The following is a 22014-nucleotide window of genomic DNA, read 5'->3' on the forward strand; positions in this document are numbered from 1 at the left end:
AAAATAAAGACTGTTACAAGAGACAAAGAAGGACACTACTTAATGATCAAGGGATCAATCCAAGAAGATACAACAGTTGTAAACATATGCACCTGATACAGGAGCACCTCAATATATATGGCAACGGTTAGCAGACATAAAGAGAAATTGACAGTAATATAATAATACTGGGGACCTTAACACCCAACTTACAGCAATGGATAGATCATCCAGACAGAAAATCAGTAAGGAAATACAGGCCTTAAATGACACATCAGAGCAGGTGGACTTAATGATGTTTATAGAGCATTCCATCTGAAAGCAGCAGAATACACATTCTTCTCAAGCGCACACGGAACATTCTCCAGGATAGATCACATGCTAGGCCACAAAGCAGGCCTTGGTAAATTTAACAAAACTGAAATCATATCAGGCATCTTCTCCAACCACAGTGCTATGAGATTAGAAATCAACTACAAGAAAAAAATCTGCAAAAGCCACAAAGAAAAGACGTGGAGGCTAAACAATGTGCTACTAAACAACCAATGGATCACTGAAGAACTCAAAGAGGAAATCAAAACATACTTAGAGACAAAAGAAAACAAACATGATGATCCAAAACCTCTGATATGCAGCAAAAGCAGTCGTATGAAGGAAGTTATATCAATACAAGCTTACCTCAGGAAATAAGAACAATCTCAGATAAACAACCTAACCTTACACCTAGAGAAATTAGAGAAAGAACAAAACCTGAAGTTAGTAGAAGGAAAGAAATCATAAAGATTAGAGCAGAAATAAATGAAATAGAGACTTAAAAAAAACTAGAAAATATCAATGAAACTAAGAGCTGGTTCTTTAAAAAGATAAACAAAATTGATAAGCCTTTGGCCAGACTCATCAAGAAAAAAAGAGAGAGGGTCCAAATTAATAAAATCAGAAATGAAAAAAGGAAAAGTTACATACAACTGACACCACAAAAATACAAAAGATCGTAAGAGACTCTTATGAGAAACTATAGGCCAATAAAATGGAATATCTAGAAGAAATGGATAAATTCTTCAAAAGGTACAATATTCCAAGTCTGAACCAGGAAGAAATAGAAAATATGAATCAGTAATTTAAAAACTCCCAACAAACAAAAATCCAGGACCAGATGGCTTCACAGGGGAATTCTACAAAACATTTAGAGAAAAGTTAATACTTATCCTTCTGAAACTATTCCAAAAAATTGCAGAGGAAGGAACACTTCCAAACTCACTCTATGAGGCCACCATCACCCTGATACCCAAACCAAGCAAAGATATTACAAAAAAGAAAATTACAGGCCAATATCATTTATGAATATAGATGCAAAAACTTCAACAAAATACTAGTAAACTGAGTCCCACAATATATTAAAAGGGTCATACACCATGAGCAAGTGAAATTTATCCCAGGGATGCAAGGATTTTTCAAAAACCACAAATTAATCAATGCGATACACCACATTAACAAATTGAAGAATAAAAAACATATGATCATCTCCATAGATGCAGAAAAAACTTTTGATAAAATTCAACATTCATTTATGATAAAAACTTCACAGAAAGTGGGCACAGAGGGAACATAGCTCAACATAATAAAGGCCATATATGACAAACCACAATATAATACTCAATGGAGAAAAGCTGAAAGCATTTCCTCTAAGACCAGGAACAAGACAATGATGCCCACTCTCACCACTTTTATTCAACATAGTTTTGGAAGTCCTAGCCACAGCAATCAAAGAAGAAAAAGAAATAATAGGAATCCAAATCAGAAAAAAAAGAAGTAAAACTGTCACTGTTGGCAGATGACATGATACTATATATAGAAAATCCTAAAGACACTATCAGAAAACTACTAGAGCTCACCAAAAACTCTGATAAAGTTGCAGGATACAGAATTAATACAGAGAAATCAGTTGCATTTTTATACACTAACAACAAAATATCAGAAAAAGAAATCAAGGACACAATCCCATTTACTATTGCATCAAAAAGAATAAAATACCTAGGTGTAAATCTACCTATGGAGGCAAAGGACCTGTACTCAGAAAACTGTTAAGACACTCAGGAAAGAAACTGAAGATGACACAAACAGATGGAAAGATATACCACATTTTTGGATTGGAAGAATCAGTATTGTTAAAATGGCCATACTACCTGAGACAATATATGGATTCAATGCAATCCCTATCAAATTACCAATGACATTTTTCACAGAGCTGGAACAAAAAATTTTTACATTTGTATGGAAACACAAAAGACCCTGAATAGTCAATCTTGAAAAGGAAGAAAAGAGTTGGAGGAACACACACACCCTGACTTCAGACTATACTACAAAACTACAGTAGTCAAAACATTATGGTACTGGCACAAAAACAGACACAAAGATCAATGGAACAGGATAGAAAATACAGAAATAAATCCACACACTTATGGTCAATTAATCTATGACACAAGAGGCAAGAATACACAATGGAGAAAAGACAGTCTCTTCAGTAAGTGATGCTGGGAAAGCCGGACAGCTGCCTGTAAAAGAATGAAATTAGACCATTCCCTAATATCACATACAAAAATAAACTCAAAATGGATTAAAAATCTAAATGTAAGACTGGAATCTATAAAACTCCTAGAGGAAAACACAGGCAGAACACTCTTTGACATAAATTGCAGCAGTCTTTTTTTCAAATCAGCTCCTAGAGTAATGGAAATAAAAGCAAAAATAAACAAATGGGACCTAGTTAAACTTAAAAGCTTTTGCACAGCAGAGGAAACCATAAACAAAACAAAAAGACAACCTACGGAATGGGAGAAAATTTTGCAAATGATGTGACCGCCAAGGGACTAATTTCCAAAATATATAAATAGCTCATACAGCTTAAAAGCAAATAAATAAATAAATATCTCAATGAAAAAATGGGCAGAATACCTAAAAGACATTTCTCCAAAGGAGACATCCAGATGGCCAACATGAAAAAATGCTCAATATTGTTAATTATTAGAGAAACACAAATCAAAACTACCATGAAGTATCACCTCATACCAGTCAGAATGGTCATCATTAAAAAGCCTACAGAAAGATAAATGCTGGAGAAGGTGTGGATAAAAAGGAACCCTCCTACCCTGTTGATGTGAATGTAAATTGGTACAGCCATTATGGAGGCTCCTTAAAAAACTAAAAGTAGACTATTGTATGATCCAGGAATCCCACTGCTAAGCATATATCCAGAGAAAAATATAATTCAAAAAGACACATGCACCCCAATGTTCATAGCAGCACTGTTTACAATAGCCAAGACATGGCAAGAATCTAAAGGTCCATCGACAGGTGAATGGATAAAGAATTTGTGATAGATACACACACACACACACACGATTATTACTTAGCCATAAAAAGGAATGAAATAATGCCATTTGCAGCAACATGGATGGACCTAGAGATTATCATACTAAATGAAATACACCAGAGAAAGACAAATATCATATGATATCACTTATATGTGGAATCTAAAAAAAGATAACAAATTTTATTTATAAACTGGAAATAGACTTATGGATATAGAAAACAAACTATGGTAACCAAAGGGGAAAGAGGCGAGGGATAAATTAGAAGTTTGGGATTAACAGATACACACTACTATATATAAAATAGATAAAACAACAAAGACCAACTATATAGCACAGTGAACTATATTCAATTTCTTGTAATAAGCTATAATGGAAAAGAATCTGAAAATATATGTGTGTGTGTGTATATATATGTATGTATGTATAACTCAAATGCTTTGCTGTACACCTGAAACTAACATTGGAAATCAACCATACTTCAATAAAAAATAAAATTAAAAAATATGAGAATACCTTCATATTAACTCCACCTAAGGTGCTTTTTGAAATGTCACTGGTTCTGAGGTTATTACAGTGATGAATTTCATTCCTTTCCAAAACAGCCATGCTCCCAGGATACAGTTCAACACCAGCACCCTGAAAATTAAAAGCAAATAAAACAATCTACAAAAGATACATACCTCTCCAAAATTTTCTTCAGATTTAAAAATTGTAATTTTATATTAACAATTTAAACACATTAAGTTACATGAAAATATGTGATAGTGCAAACAACAATTTACTGTGGAGATAAAGTTTTAAAATGTTGAAAACAAAGATTATCTGTGTCAGAGAATCATTAGACCCAGAAGGAAGGCTGAAGTCATATGTTCCATTACATTGGTCTCCCACCCAGATGAAGTCTCTAGAAGGGAGTCAAAAATCTCTTTAAGCAATTATTTTTAACAGTTATAAAAATTTATTTATATATATTCTAAGTCCATCATAATGCTCTTAAGGTCTATTTCCTTCATTTTAGTAGAAATTAAGAAAAAGTCATTCTATAAAAATGTCTTATTTTTCTGCTTCCTTTAATCTTTTTTTCATTCAATTTTCTAGCCCTTTAATGATCTTTGGTGATTGTTATCTTTAGACTCAAACTGTCAGAACTGATCACAATACCTTCTAGCAATGTCTGATAACTTATAAGCAGTTATTCCTTTTTATGTAAACCGTCAAATAACTGACTCATGACTTGTTTTATAGCCACGGATTCCTAGATTTTGAAAACATCACACATAATTCAAGGCTAATAATTCCTTACTTTGGACTGAGGCAGTTCACTTTTCCTAAGTGTACTATGACATACTTGTTTGTCCTTTTTTTTTTTAAATATGGGATGCTGCACAAATTTGCATGTCATCCTTGTGCAAGGGCCATTCTAATCTTTGTATCATTTCGATTTTAATATATGTGCTGCCAAAGCCAGCACTTATGTTTGTTCTTGTCTTCATTTTGTTTATTTTTATCAGTGCTTAAGTTTAATTATATAATTCAATTCAAAGATAAAATAATTGTTACCCTTTGTTTACATATTAAGGTCACTCAAAGTTGTCTCTATCCATACAAAGCCATAAATTTTATTAAATAAAATACCTGGGCACCAGTTATTTCACTGTCTGTGATTGTCAAAGCAGCCCCTGTAAGAACACACACTCCTGTTCCTTCACATTTTAATATACAGTTTTCTAGAGTCATGTGACCAGACTCCACTACCACAATACCATCAACCGTCCCTTGTTGTATCAAAGACAGATGCATTAGTTTCACATTATCAGCTTTGGACACCACAAAACTGTCATGAGAAGGTTCAGAAGTAATCATAATTTCCTCTCTCTTCCCAATTCCTGATTCACAGGGAGAAAAATACATAATTCAATCAGTAATCCCAAAGCTTAAAGCCCTCTAGTCACTCAATAATATTTGTTATTACTAAGTTTTTCTTTTCACATATTTTTAATAATACTGTAATTACTCAATTAACTAAGTAGATACTTAACCAAAACATAATCTTTTGTCCTTAGTTTGATGACATGGTGGAAGAATCTGGGTTTATAATGAATCTAAATATACCTATGGTATTTATTCAACATACTCATTCCACTACATATTTCCCCATATTATACAGTCAACAGTCATCTACAAAATATCTAAGATACAAAAAGTCTCTTGCCATAACCTGGTTTCAAATCCATAATAAATTACCATAACTAAAAAAGACTGGCAGAGAGTCTTGAATTAGGGTATAAGATTAACATAATCACATCCACAAGTAGTCCGAGCAATCATTTAAATTTAACATCAGTCCAAAAATTGGTTTGATCTTCAAGAAGGCTACAATTTTTAAAAATTACAAATATGATCCTTATAACCCATATAATTCAGCAAAATACTGAATTTCAGTCATCAAATGATCACAGTCATCAAAATCTAGTGAAAATTTTGCTCTGTTTTTAAAGTGATAGGCAAAATTTAAAACACCTGTCTTTTCTTTTGGCCAGACAGTAAACTCTGCTTTTCTACTTCTATTTTAATAAGCTAGCATGTGAGTTAAACTTTATGAGAAAATGCTGAGTATATTTGAATAGAGCCTTACATCTGGGTTTTCCTATGAAAGTGATACCAATTGCTATGGGGACAGAGCAGACAAAAAGTAGTTTGGGTAGAAATATAGATGGGGCTAATAGAAAATATGATGAACAGATTTTTTTGTTTTTTTCTGTTTTTGATCATTTATTTAGACTCTGTGCTTGCAGTGCTACATTATCACCGGGAAGAAGCAGTCTCATTGATCGATTTGCTCTGGTACAGTATGTCAACACAAGGTCACTTGTACATACTCCTGAACAAGTGGAAAATCTTAATTGTAAAATGCACATAAGGGATTTTTGTGAAACATAAACTCTTCTAATGTCTAATAATCTGATTAATCATGTTTATAATATGCAATTTGTCCAGTATGTAGACATTAAAAGATTGCAAAGGATGCCCTGCTAACCCTTTATAATGATGTCATCAGTCAATAAAGCAAGATTTACAGCTTGATATTCTCCTGGAAAAATAACTACTGTATCTCCACTATAACAACTATCCAAAGCCAAATCCAAATCATCGTGCTGCTGGAGAAGTGTGTCTGAAGATAAGTCCTTTACCTGAAAAGAAGAAACAAAACAATAGGTAAAACTGAAACAGGTTATTTAAATCAGTTAACTTCATTCGTAGCATGTGCTTTTCCCAAAGACTCACCTTGTATAGGTAATATACTGTAAATACTGTATGTATTTATGTTCATTAATTGCTCAAAGTATCAAGTCTATGAAGGAACGAGGAAAGGAGGCTTTCTTTACGATCACTAATAATTTTACAGCAATTAAATACAGCCAGAAGTCATATTTGGACCTTTACATACTACCTCTTAAGCTTCACAACAGTTCTTTAGGTCAAGTATTATTATCCTCTTATAAGGTTAAGAAACTGACACTCAGTGAGACGAAATGATTCGCTTAAGGAAATAGAGGTAATGAGCAATGAAGCTAAGCTTTAGCTCTAGGTTTTGATGATGCCAGCTCTCTTTCCTACTGGAAACTACTACTTTGTTTTCTTTAAATCAGACTGACCCTACGACTTTGCTAAATCAAAAAAATCTATATATATCATAGATTCTAGAACTAACAGAAATACCAGAAATTTGCACTGGGAGTAGAAAAGGGGAAAGAACTTTAAAACAAAATTTGGAAACTAAAAATATACTCTGAAAAAAAGCCTATTTTATCCCAGTAGGATGGCATTATCAGTCCCATATCTTTTTTTTATTATAAGAGGGGTACTTGTTTAAAAACCACAGAAAATGAAACAAAGCATAATAACAAATATGGAAAATTTAACCTATAAATTTTTACCTAAATAAAATATATTTATATAGATATTTCCTTCTTGTCTTTTTTCCATACATATATTCATTTATTCACAATACCAATATATCATACCATAGATGCATATGGTTTTGAATCCTGATTTTTTTCATTGCATTTATATATCACATTTTCCCGTGCCTTCAAATATTTTTTCAAAGCCTAGTTTTTAATGGTTGTAGTAAGTACTCAGTAAATGTTTACTATTACTGCCACCGCCACCACCACCACCACCACCACTGATACCACACAGGGTTTTCTGAGGATGAAATAAGATGTGTAAAATACCTGGCAGTGCCTGGCACACAGTGGGTTTTCAGCAAATTTACTCCCTTTTCTCTTACCCTTATTGCTTGTGTGCTTCGCTGACCAACATTACTACAAGTTCTTCTCAGCATCTTTACCTCATGTCTCACTAACATACAACAGTTCTAAATTTCAATTTATTATTTTTTTGTACACAGCCCGTCTCTAGTCCTCCTGTATTCTCTATTCAGTTGATGTCCTAAATATCCTTTCAGTCAACCAAATTAAATGTCTTTACTTTTCTGATGATATGCAGCTAAAACTTAAATGAACAAATAAAAAAAGTGTATTTCTTACCATGTCAGTAGTCATCACTTTTGCTACGATGTGTGTTATAGTCTTTCCAAAGTCTCTTTTTCCTTTCCTACGCCTCAGAATTCTTGGAAAAAATGGCCCATGAACTCTAAGGTTGAAAACATTATTTATGGTTAAATTAACATGAAAAAGACTCAACATATACTTAGAAAATAAAACTTGAAATAGGTTTCACTATCTCTAAGCTTCTGGAGAGCAAAGAGCAATTTGAGAGCAATAGAATGACTGAAATCTTTAAGATAACTGAGTATTTAAACCTTTGTACTGTGAAATATTTTCATTTTAGTGAAAGTCTACATGCAACCTACTACAATCAATATGACAATTATCTCAACTTTTCAATATGGTAGAAAAATTTTTGATTGTACTTTCATAATCCATGGAATTGAGAGATGGGTTATGTCTGTGACACTGAGGTATAAGATGTTTTTGGGACAAGCCTAATTTTAGATACTATGTTTAATTAACAGATTTTTTTTTTTGTTTCAAAGGATAAAGTCCCCATAGATACAGCTGGCTGCTGGCCTCCCAGCAGAATAACTCCAGCTTCTTTCTTCATTGTTTTCTGTTTACTGTTCAGCACTTTTAGTTAATTCCACTCATTCTCTTCTTTATGCTTCTCTTTACAGGTCCTGTTTCCTATCAATCATTTAAGTGTCATCAAACAAAGGAAAAAAATTGAGTATAACTTTTACCATTACTGTCAGACAAAAGGGCCACTCCTTTTCCAACAGATGTAGATTTACCAGTAGTCTCCTCAGGTATAATCTTTTCGGTTCTCTGCAGCACTTTGACTACTGCTTGATGCTAATGGAATGCAGCATTAGTACCATTATTTTTCAGCTTATATTTCAATTATCGATATTTTTTGAAGCTTAACATTTCAGGAAGTTGCTTTTAAAACTTTATCATGCCAATTATTAAATTTCGAATTCCAAGATATTAGCAATGTCCTCCAAAGCAAAAGTTTGATTTAGTATTTCAAAATCAAAGCCATTCAGCATTTTTACACCAATTTAAGCAAGTGGTTTTGATTTTGAGAAAGAAAAATATTCATGATTTTTCACCATATACCTAATTATTGGTTGTTCAAAAAGAAAAGCATCATGCATGCAGGAAACCCAGTAGTTTATGATACAATCCTAGTTTGAAAATTAAAGGACATTTATCAGAGATTTTTAAAAATTGTACCCTATTTTAAGTAAACCATTCTATAAGATTTCACAAATGTATACACCCATTTAACTCATAATAATCAATATACAAAACATTCCCATCACAGATAAGCTCCCCATGCATCTTTGCAGTCAGTCCTCCACACAAACTCCCAGAAATCCACTGACCTGCTTTCTGTCATAGATCTCCCTTTCTTGGAATTTTTAAAGAGAATTTTAAAGTGGAATATGCTATGTACTCTCGTGTCTGTCTTTTTTCAGTCAGGCTATTTTGGGATTCATCATGTTATTCTGTGTATCAGCAATTTCTTTATACTGCTGAGCACTATTTCATTACAGGATTCTTTACATACAAGATCCTGTTATTTGTAAATAGAGATAATTTCACCTTTTCCTTTCTGACTTGGAGGTATTTTATTTCCTTTTTCTTGACTATTGCTCTGGCTAGAACCTCTAGTACAATTTGAATAGAAGTGACAAGAGTGGACATCCTTGTCTTGTTTCTGGTCTTAGAGGGGGAAACATTCATTCTTTCACCAGTAAGTATGATGTTCGTTATAGGTTTTTCATAGATGGCCTAAAACAGGTTGAGAAAGATCACTTCTATTCTAAGATTTTGAGAATTTTTATCATGAGTGTTGAATTTTATCAAATGCTTTTTCTGTGACTATTGAAATGATAATGTGGCTTTATTGTGTATTACATTAATTTATTTTCATATGTTAAACCAATCTTGCATTCCTGGGATAAATCCCACTTGGTCATATCTGATTCTTTTTATATGTTGCTAGACTCAGTTTGTTAATGTATTATTGAGAATTTTGCATCTGTATGCAGAATATTTTCTGTAGTTTTCTTTTCTTGTGATGTCTTTCGATAGTTTTGGTATCAGGGTAACAACAGTAGCTTCATAAAATGAGTTGGGGAGGTGTTCCCTTCTCTTTCACTTTTTGGAAAAGTTTATAAAGAACTGGTATTCATTTTTCTTTAAATGTTTGGTAGAACTCACCAATGAAGACATCTGGTTCTTGGTTTTTGTGAGTAGTTTCTTGAATTCGTTAATCTAATCTCCTTAGTTGCTCTAGGTCCATTCAAATTCTCTGCTTTTGCCTGAGACAGTTTTGTGACCATAGGTAATTGATTTTAGGTTTTTGATCATAGGTTTAGGTTTTTGATCATAGGTTTAGGTTTTTGATCATAGATTTTAGGTTACTGATCATAGGTTTTTGATCATATGATATATGATCAACATCATATGATATATGATATATTGATCATAGGTTATTGATCATAGGTTTTTGATCTAGGTTATCTGTTGGCATATGATTGCTCACACGATTCCTTAATTCTTTTTATATCTGTCCGGTTTTCATATGGATATGTTTTCAACGTATTTGGGTAAATACCAACTAGGAGTACAATTGCTGGGTTGTATGGTTAGACTAAGTTTAGCTTTTAAGATACTACCCAAACTGTCTTCCAAAGAGGATGTACTATTTTGCATTTCCATAAACAATGAATGTATTCCTATTGCTCTACATCCTTGCCAGTAATTGGTATAGGCAGATTGTTTTTTTGGTTTTTTTTTTTTTTTTGCTTTTTTAACCATTCTAATAGGTTGTAATTGATTCTTATTTTAATTTGTAATCCCCTAATGACAATCTTGACCATCTTTTTAAATGCTTATTTACCATCTATATATTTTCTTTGGTGAGGTGTCCAAATCCTTTTCCCATTTTTAACTGGGCTATTTGCTATCTGTGGATGCAATTTAAGAGATTTACATATATATTAGATACAAGTCTTTCATTAGATACTTTTGGCAAATATTTTCTCCAGATCCATGGCTTACTTTTCATTCTCTTAAGTGTCTTTCACAGAGTAGAACTTTTTCATCTCAATAAAATAATTTTATCATTTTTTTCTCTCATGGATCATACTTTTGGTGTTATATCTAAAAGCTCCTCATTGCCAAACCCAAGGTCACATAGGTTTTTCTCCTATTTTATTCTAGAAGCCATACAGTTTATTTTACAGTTAGGTATATGGGTCACTTCGAATTAATTTTGTGAAAGGTGTAAGGTCTGTATCTAGTTCATGTTTCTGCATATGAATACTCAATTATTCTAACACCATTTTTTGAAAAGAATATCCTTCATCCATTTCATTTCCTTTGTCAAAAATTGACAAAGACAAATATTATATGATATCACTTATATGTGGAATCTAAAAAAGTGACACAAGTGAACTTATTTATAAAACAGAAACAGACTCACAGACATAGAAAACAAATTTATGGTTACCAAAGGGGAAAGGAGGGGGTATAAATTAGGAGTTTGGGATTGACAGATACAAACTATTATATACAGAATAGATAAACAACAAGGTCCTACTGTATAGCACAGGGAACCATATTCAATAGCTTGTAATAACCTAAAATGAAAAAGAATTGAAAAAAATATATTTGTCTGTAGAACTGAATCATTATGCTGCAATCAGAAACCAACAAACATTATAAATCAACTATACTTCAATAAAAAATAAAGTGACTATTGATATAGTTGGATTAATATCTAGTATATTTGTAACATTTTTCTATTTGTTATATTATTTTTCCCCTTCTTTTCTGCCTCTTCTAGTTTTAGCTGAGCATTTTGTGATTCCATTTTATCTACCCTCTTAACACATTATTTGCCATGTCACTCAAATCTGGGTGACAACTGTGTTTCCTCAGGGACTCCCTCACCCAGATATGGGTGATGCTTTCCTTCATCCAATTATGCACAATTTATTCTGAATCTATTTCATGCAGAATAATGACATTCCAAGAAGAAATAAAACTGTAAAGAGGTTGAAAATTGAAAATAAAAAATTGTTTTTTAAAACAATTCTAATGATACTGGAAAAACAGATTAATTATAAGCACATACATTGTTAGTGCATCACACGGTGGTGAAATGTGAATTTGGGCCCCACAGGAAACCCACCCAATCCACAGTGGGTAATCAACATGTGAACATATCAATTTAAAAAAAAATTAGTTTGCCATATAGATGGCAATATACGTTTGTAACTAAGTCCATCTTCAAATAACACTATATTACTTCACATGTAGTACAGGTACCTTTTAACAGAGTATTTTCCCAATTCTCCCCTCCCATCCCTTCTGATATTACTGTCACTTATTTAACCAATCCATATACTATTATCACCTAATATCATAAGTACTATTATTTTAAATAGGTAGCTTTCAGACCAATTGAGAATAAGAAAGGATTTTATTTTCCCTTCTTTTATTTCTTCTCCAAAGCTCTCCTTTTGTATACATAGATCTGAGTTTCTGACCTTTAATAACTTTTCTTCTCCCTCAAGAACTTCCTTTAGCCTTTCTTGCAGGGCCAGTCTATTGGTGACAAATTTCCTTGGTTTTCTGGCTAAGAAAGCTATTTCCCCTTAACTTTTGAAGCATAATTTCACTGGATATAGAATTCTCAGATGATGGTCTTCTTTCAACATGTGAGTATTTCATTCCACTCTCATCTTGTTTTCATGGTGTCTTATAAGAAATCTGTTGTATTTCTCACTCTTGTCACCTATCGGTAAGGTTGCCCCCTTAACCCCTTGGCTTTTTTCAAGATTTTTTCTTTATCTGTGGTTTTCTTCAGTTTGAATATGATATTGCCTAATTTATACATTTTTTGGTATTTATTTATCCTCTTTGGTGTTCTCTAAGCCTCCTGGATTGGTGGTTTGGTGTCTGCATTTAATTGGGGGTAATTTTCACCACTATTTTTTTTTTTTCTGCTGTATTTGCTCCCTTCTCTTCTGGTATTCCAATTACACAGATGCTACATTCTTTGAAACTGTTCCACAGTTGTTGGATGTTCTGGTTTTTTTTTTTTCTTTCATTCTTTTTTCTCTTTACATTTCAGTTTGAGACAATTCTACTGATATATCTTCAAGCTCTCTGATTCCTTCCTCACTTGTGTCCCATTTATTAAGTCTTTCAAAGGTATTCTTCATTTCTATTTACAATGTTTTTGATTTTTAGCATTATCTTTTTTTGAAGATTTATTTAATTTTTTTTGGAAAATTTTACTAAGTGACTATTTTATATTATTTTTGTGAGCTTTTGGGGGGAGGGAATCAATTAGATTTATGTATTTATTTATTTACTGGAGGCACTGGGGATTGAACCCAGGACCTCATGCATGCTAGGCACACACTCTACCGTTGAGCTATACCCTCCCCCATCTTTTAATTCATTCTTAGTTTCCATCTTCTGCCTACATCTGCTCTTCCATGTTGTGTACTTTTTTTTCCACTAAAGCCTTTAACATATTAATCAGTTATTTTAAATTTCCTTTCTGATTAATTTCAAAGTCATACCTGAGTCTGTTTCATATGCTTGCCTTCCCTCTTAGTTTTTTCTTGCCTTTTAGCATATCTTACAGTTTTTTGTTGAAAGCCAGGCATGATGTATTGGCTAATAGGAAGTAAGGTAGATAGGCTTTTAGTGTGAGGTTTTATATTAATCTGACCAGGAGATAGCCTGTGTTTGTTTGGTGTAGCTTTCGGTTTCAGAGGCTTCACATTCCAGTAGTTTCCATATTTCTGTATCCTCTATATCTTTGGGCCTCCTTTAAAACTCTTTTGTAGAAGATTTTGTGTCTTGCAGCTCTTTTCACTATAATCCAGTTATTATACTGGAGCCCTGTCGCTATCATTTTAAGGTTCCACAGAGAGGAAGTGTTCTGTACTCTTATGATTAAGTATCAGTCTTTTAGTGAGTCTATGTCCCTGGACACAATCTTCACAAGTGTTTCTTAATCCCCTCTTCCTCCAGATAGGCAGGCTAGAGTGGGGCAGAGTTAGGGAAATGCCCTTCCTCTAGGTGGGAAAAAGCTCTGGTAAAAGTTTTTTCCCCAGGGGAGCAGATCTTTGTTATGGAGCATGCTCTGGGTATATTTCAAAATGCTTACTTTTCTCTTCACCTTGCCAGAGTCACAATGGGATCTTTCTTGGCTATTTACCTGAGAACCTAGTAAGATTCCCAGAGGTAAAAATACATAAAGGTATGGGGTCTCCCTAAGAACAGCGGCCCTCCAGGAGCTTCTCACTCTCAAAATAGTCAACATTCAGCCTCCAGCAATCTATCAAAATTACCATTTAAATGTTCTTACAATTTATGGCTCTGGTGGGTTCTGTTCAAGGTAAAAAGTTCTTAGCTGTGACTCTGAATTTACCTCTCTCTCCAGATTTCAGGGTGGCAGTTTGCCCTGTGATCTCAGTTCTATAATAGGTCCAATAAAGTAATTTTCAGTTTGTTCAGCTTTTTTCTTGTAAGGATAGGAGTGATGACTCATAAGACCTTTGCAAGTCAGAGCAGAATCTGGAAATCCTTGGTTCTGTTTTATAGTCTTAATTTCTCTGTTGAGATTCTCTGTATACTTATGAACAGTACATTTTCCTTTAACTCTTTGAACATACTTATAATAGCTGCTTTGAAGTTTTCATCTGACAAATGTAACACCTGGCCCACTCAAAATCAGATTCTATTACCTCACCTTTTTCCTCAGTATGGATCTAATTTTCCAGTTTCTTTGCATGTCTATTAATTTTTGTTTGAACACTGGAGATTCTGGATAATTCTATCCAAAGAGAATCTTTGGATCCTAGTAACTCTGGACTGTGTTACGTTCTTCTAAGGATTGTTAGTCTTGCATTCTAGCAGGCAGTTAGCTTGCCTAGCTTCAAAATGCAAAATGTTTCCCTAGAGGTATGCAGCAGCTGACATCTCTGCTCAGTTCTCTCAACTTCCATGCTTCAACATCATGATGCCTTATTTAGCAAAGTTCCCAGATTTCTCTCCTCTGTCATTGCTAGCATAGTTTAGCGGGCAGCCAAGAAGCTAAGAAGAGTTTATGCTCAAATTTGAGGTCTCACCCTTTCTGCAGTTCTCCCACTTTCAGAATATCCTAACTAAATTTCCAGCTGCCCTGACAGCCTGAACTCTGTCCTCTGACACCTTGAAACAGTTAGACTGCGTTCTTTGCTGCCAGATCTGAGAACTGATGACCATTAGACAAGAAAGCCACAAGTTCCCATTTCTTACCCATTCCAAGGATAAATATATTTTAAGGATAAACTTTTCTGGTTGCTGCCTGCTTTTGGTCATTTAGTAGTACCTTCAAATAGATGGAGACTTTTAATGTTTTGTCCTGATTTCATAATTGTTATCTATGGAAGGGTTTGACCAATTAACCACCACCCCATAATGAGATTTTCTGTGATTGTAACTTTTAAGATGACAGAACTCTGTGTTGCCTTATACCATTAGAATCTAAAGTCAAGTGATGATAAGAACTTGTATTAAAGTTCAGGGTTTTTTTGAATCTGGATTTCTAGATAAGTGGATTTCAAAAATCTTATCTATACTGATTTCCCAAAGTAATCCTAAGGTTTTATCACACAGGAATCCAAATAACAATGAAACATCAAAAACAGGCACTAGAATGAGACTGTTAGTGATTTTTTTAAAAGGTCAAACTGGAAAGAAAATACAAAAAGATTTAGGCTAATAAGTAATAGTTAGACTAATAAAATATGGCTCAGAATTCCTAAGGCAAAGAATGAGTAAAGGTGGAACACAAGGAAGGAGTTTAACAATTAAGTATGAAATAGTTGTTAAGTCCTTTGGCTGCACTCAAGATTTTCCATTAATTTTGGGAACATGAGCAAGACTTCTTGTTTCCTCTCAACTTAAAATAAAGACAGAAATATAAACTTTACTGCACAGTAATGTAAATAAGTATTTTAATACAGTTGGAAGTATTCTGGAGAATGACGCTGTTTAAATCTGCATTGTTTTATCATCAAAAACAACTCATTAACTTATTTTGGTTAGAAAAGAAGAAATTATGACACACCCAATTTAGTCAACTCTCTATCTACTTTGCATATTATATGTGGAGAAGGTCTAACTACTCTTTTCCTATGTTCTGGCCAAAGTCAAGAAGGAGAAGAAGGAGAAAAAGAAGAGAAGAGAAGGAAGATTAGGAGGAAGCAGAAGGAGGAAAAGGAGGAGGAGGAGAAAAGAAGGTAAAGAAAAAAGGTAAGGAAAAAACTAGATTTATGAAAATTTTTCTCTTTTTTTTTCTTTTTCAAATCTTGGTATGAGATTTTTTTCATCAAAAAAATCCAAAGCAATGATTTCAGTGAATTCAGCTAATATAAAAATAATTTTCCAATGTTGGTAGCTGCACTTTGTGTTTATCTAAGAAACTGGACATCTACTTTAATAATCTATTTCAATCAGGGTAACATATATGACAAGGTAAGTGATACGATAAAAGAATGACCATATAATCTTTTTGTTTCCATTTAAAATAGAGCAAGTTATTACCGGAGACGTAAATCTTCCCACATTTTCAATAATCCACAGAGCATTACTATCTCATAGTATTTTTTCCAGCATTCAACAGCCTCTGCTGCAGATGGATCTTCTTTAATATTGCTCTGATACTCAACGAGCTCAACACGCTTGTTTTTATACTTCTCCAAAGTTTTTTTGAAACGTTGTGCAATAGGACCAGGTATTGTTCCATCTTGTATATCACACCACCTGAAAAGTAACAGTACAGTTACAATGTCTATCTTATATAATGTGATGAATAAGTTTTTAGCTATACTTACAAATTAATTCTTTCTTCAATCAAAGCAGCGTAATTCTCACAACTTTCTTCATCATCCCAGTCCCTCCAAAGAAAGTCATAAAAAAACCTATGATAAATCAAATTGAGGTGAAAGTGATCAAAATCAGCCAGCAGCAGGTTCAGAATTAAAAAGACATTCTGATGTCAGAAATCTTTATATGAATCTTAATTGCTAAGAAAAATATTTTAAAATGATCTTTCAGTGAACTAATATTAAAAGTAAAACTTTAAAAAATAAATCTGGATTCTATTTTAGGTTATTACAGATAGGATGTTTCTTGAAGTGGGATTGTAAAATTCAAGTTCCAAATTTCATAGATTGTGGCTATGATTTTGTTTACCAAAGAAATAATACTTGAGATATAATTGTATTGTATATTGTTGAGGGAGCATTGTAAAAATAAAAACATGCCCCCAAATATTCTTTACTATATTCATGGATAACTTCTCTCAAATGATATCAATTTGTAATGGGGATGATGGTATCTAGTATCTGTAATGACTTTAAATGTGAAAAATGAATTCTAATATATTTAAGAAGCTTAAATATGAACAGAATTTAGTGTTACATATTTCCAGAACTTTTTAAAACTCAATTTCGTAACATATAATATCAAAAAATTGCAAACTTCATTGCCCATATATAATATTTCTGCAAGAGAAAATGTTTCAAGTAAGAGTTACAAATAAATTCATTAAAAACGGATGAATTCAGCAATAAAATTAAATCAAATAAAGTGCCTATATGAATAAAACTTATATTAAATTAACTTTTTGAATGTGAGAACTTTAAGAAGTAAGAAGCTCTAATACCTTACAACTTCCAAGGCCAAAGCAATATCATGTAAATCAGAATCTTGTCCTTCAACAGGGTACACTTCCAAGAGAGGCACATTATGTTCTAGCTCTTCCAAAATCTCATTGACCAAATTCCTTGGAATATTTGCAATGTTAGAAGAAAAGGGCTCAGCAATAGAAACAGTAACATTGAAACAAGATGATGAGCTTGGGCATGGTTTACAAGTCACCTAAGATAAATGTTATAAAATTTGTAATTACATGTGAAAGTAAACCACAAGGATTCTATCTCATATATGGGCCACTTAACAAAATTTCTTCTTTTAAGTTTTTATGACTTCTCTAACCATCAATATACATAATAATAATTAGATCAATGTTAAAAAAATGTCAATACAACTTTTCAAGCCCTACTTCTTAAATAACATTAGTTTTAACACCTTTATTGTGGTATTATTCCTATATAGTAAACTACACATATTTTAGATGTACAATTTGATGAATTTTGATAGACTAAATTACATTAGTTTTTAAGGTTCATGAGAGGAATTGCCTAAGTTTGAGTTTCCAGATTTTTGGATTTTATAAAACAGTAGTATTACAAAAATTTTTTGACTAATTTTGCCATGAAAGTATGTTTTTAAAAATCCTACTATTTATATTACATTATTTGTAAAAGAAGGAGTAATCAAATACCAAAAAAAGTAGAAAGAACATAATCAAAGAGTAAAGTCCTGAAATTGAATAAATTTAGCTTCATAAACAACACACTATATTGTTTACTTGTCTCATTTCACCAAAATATAGTGATAACCTCCAGCATGTCTGAAAACCAGTGCCTGAGAACCAGAGTTGACAGTAGCTTTAAAAATTAATAACTTATAACTGAAAGTTTGTACCCTTTTACCAATTTTTGTTAATTTTTAATTTTGTGTTAATATTTAGTATAAGTTATTAATTTTTCTGAGGACCTAATAAATAACATAGCGACTATAGTTGATAATATTATATTGTATATTTGAAACTTCCTAAGAGAGAACTTAAATGTTTTCACTAAAAAAGAGAGGGTAAATATGTGAGGTGATAGACGTGTTAGTTAATTTAATGGGAGGAAATCCTTTCACAATGTGTATTTATATCAAATCATCACATTATACACCTTATCTTTCAATTTTTTCAATTATATCACAAAGCTGAAAAAACAAACACTTCCAATAATCAATTTTGAAATTTATTAAGTACACATCCAGTAAAATTATTTTTAGGTAGAATTTATTTACCTAACACTACTTATAGCAGCTTTATTCATGACTGCCAAAACTTGGAAACAACTAGTAAGTCCTTCATAGAAGAATGGATAACAAACTGTGGTACACCCAGACAATGGAATATTATTCAGTGCTAAAAAGGAATGAGCCATCAAGCCATGAACAGACATGGAGGAACCTTAAATACACGTTACTAAGTGAAAGAAACCAATCTGAAAAGGTTGTATACCATGTGATCCCAACTATGTGACATCCTTGAAAAGGGAAAACTTTTTTCCTACTCTTATACTTAACTGGTAGCATAGAATTCTAAGTTAGAATATCACTTTTCTTGAAAATGTATTTTCTTAGCCTTTTAAAGTTACTGTTGAGATGTCAAATGCTATTCTGCCTCTTGACCATTTACATGAACCTATTGTTTCTCTAATATTCCTCGACCTTCTCTTTGGCCTTCATATTCTCAAATTTCACTCTGTGCTAACAATCAGTGGGACCTTTCAATCTGGAAATTCATATCCTTTTGCTCTGGGAAACTTTCATGATTTGACAATTTGTTTTCCCCTGTTATTCTTGTTTTCTCCTCTTCCTACTTCTCTCACTCTCCTCCTCTCCTCCCCTCATGTTCTCTCTCTGGAACATTTATTTGGATGTTGGACTTGATCCCCTAATTACTCTCCTCTCTTTTCATTTCTTAGGCCTTCAGTGCTACTTTATGAGAGATTTACTCAACTTTATCTTCTAGTGCTTCTAATCCTTCTAAAACTAAAGTTTTTCACTTCTGCTATCATATTTTTAATTTCCAAAAGCTCTCTTCCTTTCTTGGAATTTTCCCATCATATCGGTTCCAGTTCTTGTTTCATGAATGCTTTGTCCTTTCTGAGAATACAGTTTTATATATGTGTGTATTTATCTTCTCCTTATCATGTTTCTTCCAAATGTCTTTTCTGCTATTTTAACCACCCTTTTGATATTAGAGTTTCCTCAAATGTCTGGTGACCATTGGCTGTCTGCTCATATTTAAGAGTGGAGGACTATAAAAGTAACTGGAAGGTCTGTGTGTATGAGTGGAACACGTCTACTCTGGATTCACTGTAGGATGTTTTCCATGGGAACTTCACATATTGGTACTTTGGGTCTTTTCTTTTGAACTGACCATAGAAAAATCTTCCAACTCTCATGCCCAGAGGGATATATCTTAGCTGCCTCTATTCTAGAAGCAGAACTGGAGTAGAAGGCAAAAGGATCCTAACATTCAGTACCAGTAGACTGTCACTGTCACTTATTCCCTTCTTTCTAGTGGGATACTCCCATCCTTAACCAACTCTCATGCCCAGAGGGATATATCTTAGCTGCCTCTATTCTAGAAGCAGAACTGGAGTAGAAGGCAAAAGGATCCTAACATTCAGTACCAGTAGACTGTCACTGTCACTTATTCCCTTCTTTCTAGTGGGATACTCCCATCCTTAACCATACTTCTCAAGCTAGCTTCTTAAATCTGTAGATTTGCCTTTTGCCAAGTTTGGGGAATTTCAGCCATTACTTCCCTCTTTTTTTTTTTTTTTTTCCCAGCCCAACCTTTTTTCCTTTCTTCTAAGACTCTGAAGACATGAACGTTAGGTCTTTTGTTATAGTCCAACGTGTCCCTGAGGCTCTGTTCATTTTTTTTTTCAGTCTATTTTCTCTAGGAGGTTCAGTGAGGTCATTTGTTATTCCATCTTCAAGTCCAGTTTCCTTTTTCTTCACTCTTCTGTTGAGTGCAGCCACTGAGTTCCTTATTTCAGTTATTATATTTTTTTAGTTCTAAAACTTTGGTTTTTATGTCTTTCATTTATTTGCAGAGATTTTCTATTTCCTTGCAGAGACCTGTTTTTTCATTTTTCTAGCATGTGTTCGTAATTGCTCACTGATGCATTTTTACAATGCCTGCTTTAAAATCCTTGTCAGATAATTCTAACATCTGTGTCATCTCAGTGTTGGTATGTATTGTTTTATTTCATTCAAGTTGAGATCTTCCTGAGTCTTAGGAGTGATTGAGAAGTAATAACAAGTGATTTTCTATTGAAACCTGGACATTTTGAGTATTATGAGTCGTGATCTTATTTAAATCTTTTATCATCCTTCTTCTGACACCAGTCTGGCATGGAAAAGAGGTTACCACATCGTTACTGCCAGATGGGGATGGAAGTCCAGATTCTCCACTCAGCCTCTGACACTGAGGGGTAAAGTGTCTGCTCATTACGCTATTCAGGGGTGGGGGCTCAGATTCTCCACTAGGCCTCCACTGACACCGCCCTGGCAGAGAGACAGGGGGAGCACCTTATTACTGCCCATCACATTGTCTCCACTGACATCCTGGGGTGGTGGTGAAAGTACTGATTCTCCACTAGGTCTGTTCTGACACCACCTCTGCAGAGAGTGGACAGAGTCCAGGCTTCCCGTGTAGTCTACACCGTGGGGGGCAGGGAAAGTTCCTTATCACCCAGCCCCCAATCTTCTGCCCACTAGGTTTCCTCTAGCATCACTCTGGCAGCAGGGCTAGTGCGCCTTATTACAGCTTGGCAAGGTTGGAAGTCTAGGCTCTTCTCTTGGTCTTTTCTTGAAGGATGGAAGTGAGAGGCAGCAGTTTTTTTCTGTGGTGTTTGGCTACCCTTTTCCTGACTTTGACTAGAGAAAGCAGGCTTTTGGAGGGACTTCTTTTTTTTTTTACCTACACCTGTTGTTGTTTCCAGATTTCCTGCTCCTCTGGTACCCAGTTTAGGATATATGAAGCGACGCCTAGGGAACTCATCATCGTGTCATTCCCTAAGTCACAAGGTCCCTGGTCTATCTGCCTTCTCTCCAACTTTCAGATCTTATAGTTGTTTATATGTATAATCCAGAGTTTTTAGTTGTACTTGATAAGAAAGAAAGGGAAAAGTATGTCTACTCCCATCTTTCTGGAAACGGAAGTCCCTGTTTCTTAAATAGCTTTCAAGCAATTCTTCTTGAATTTAAGCTCCCTCTTCAACCCAACCCAAGTTGTAAGTATAGTCAATTCTTAAGCCTTTGGGGTTTTACAGTGTAAATGAAGCTGCTTTTTTTTTTTTTTTTTTGGCTTTCCCTTCTGCAAACTTAGAATTCACTTTCTTAGCTCTACC

General features: G+C 33.7%; 1 protein-coding gene and 1 non-coding gene across 4 annotated transcripts in view; both read right to left on the reverse strand.

The window, feature by feature from the left end:
• SHCBP1L (SHC binding and spindle associated 1 like) overlaps positions 1-22014 on the reverse strand; it is a 31632-nt gene that overhangs the window by 3019 nt on the left and 6599 nt on the right. Inside the window, exons 3-9 of one of the 3 annotated variants that reach the window (XM_031435621.2) lie at positions 17625-17839; positions 16792-16878; positions 16502-16720; positions 7904-8009; positions 6388-6541; positions 4986-5236; positions 3864-3986 (exon numbers count right to left, since the gene is read on the reverse strand). In XM_031435621.2, coding sequence (XP_031291481.2) covers positions 3864-3986; positions 4986-5236; positions 6388-6541; positions 7904-8009; positions 16502-16720; positions 16792-16878; positions 17625-17839 — 1155 coding nt within the window. Of the gene's footprint in view, positions 1-3576; positions 3987-4985; positions 5237-6387; positions 6542-7903; positions 8010-16501; positions 16721-16791; positions 16879-17624; positions 17840-22014 lie in introns of those variants that run through there. The other 2 variants (XR_004131495.2, XM_031435624.2) reach the window with 2 other exon arrangements.
• On the reverse strand, positions 4718-4821 carry LOC116148242 (U6 spliceosomal RNA). The gene has a single exon (XR_004131761.1). It is a non-coding gene; the product is annotated as a U6 spliceosomal RNA (small nuclear RNA).

The sequence above is a fragment of the Camelus dromedarius genome, chromosome 23 (assembly GCF_036321535.1).
Source record: "Camelus dromedarius isolate mCamDro1 chromosome 23, mCamDro1.pat, whole genome shotgun sequence".
Classification (NCBI taxonomy): Eukaryota; Metazoa; Chordata; class Mammalia; order Artiodactyla; family Camelidae; genus Camelus; species Camelus dromedarius.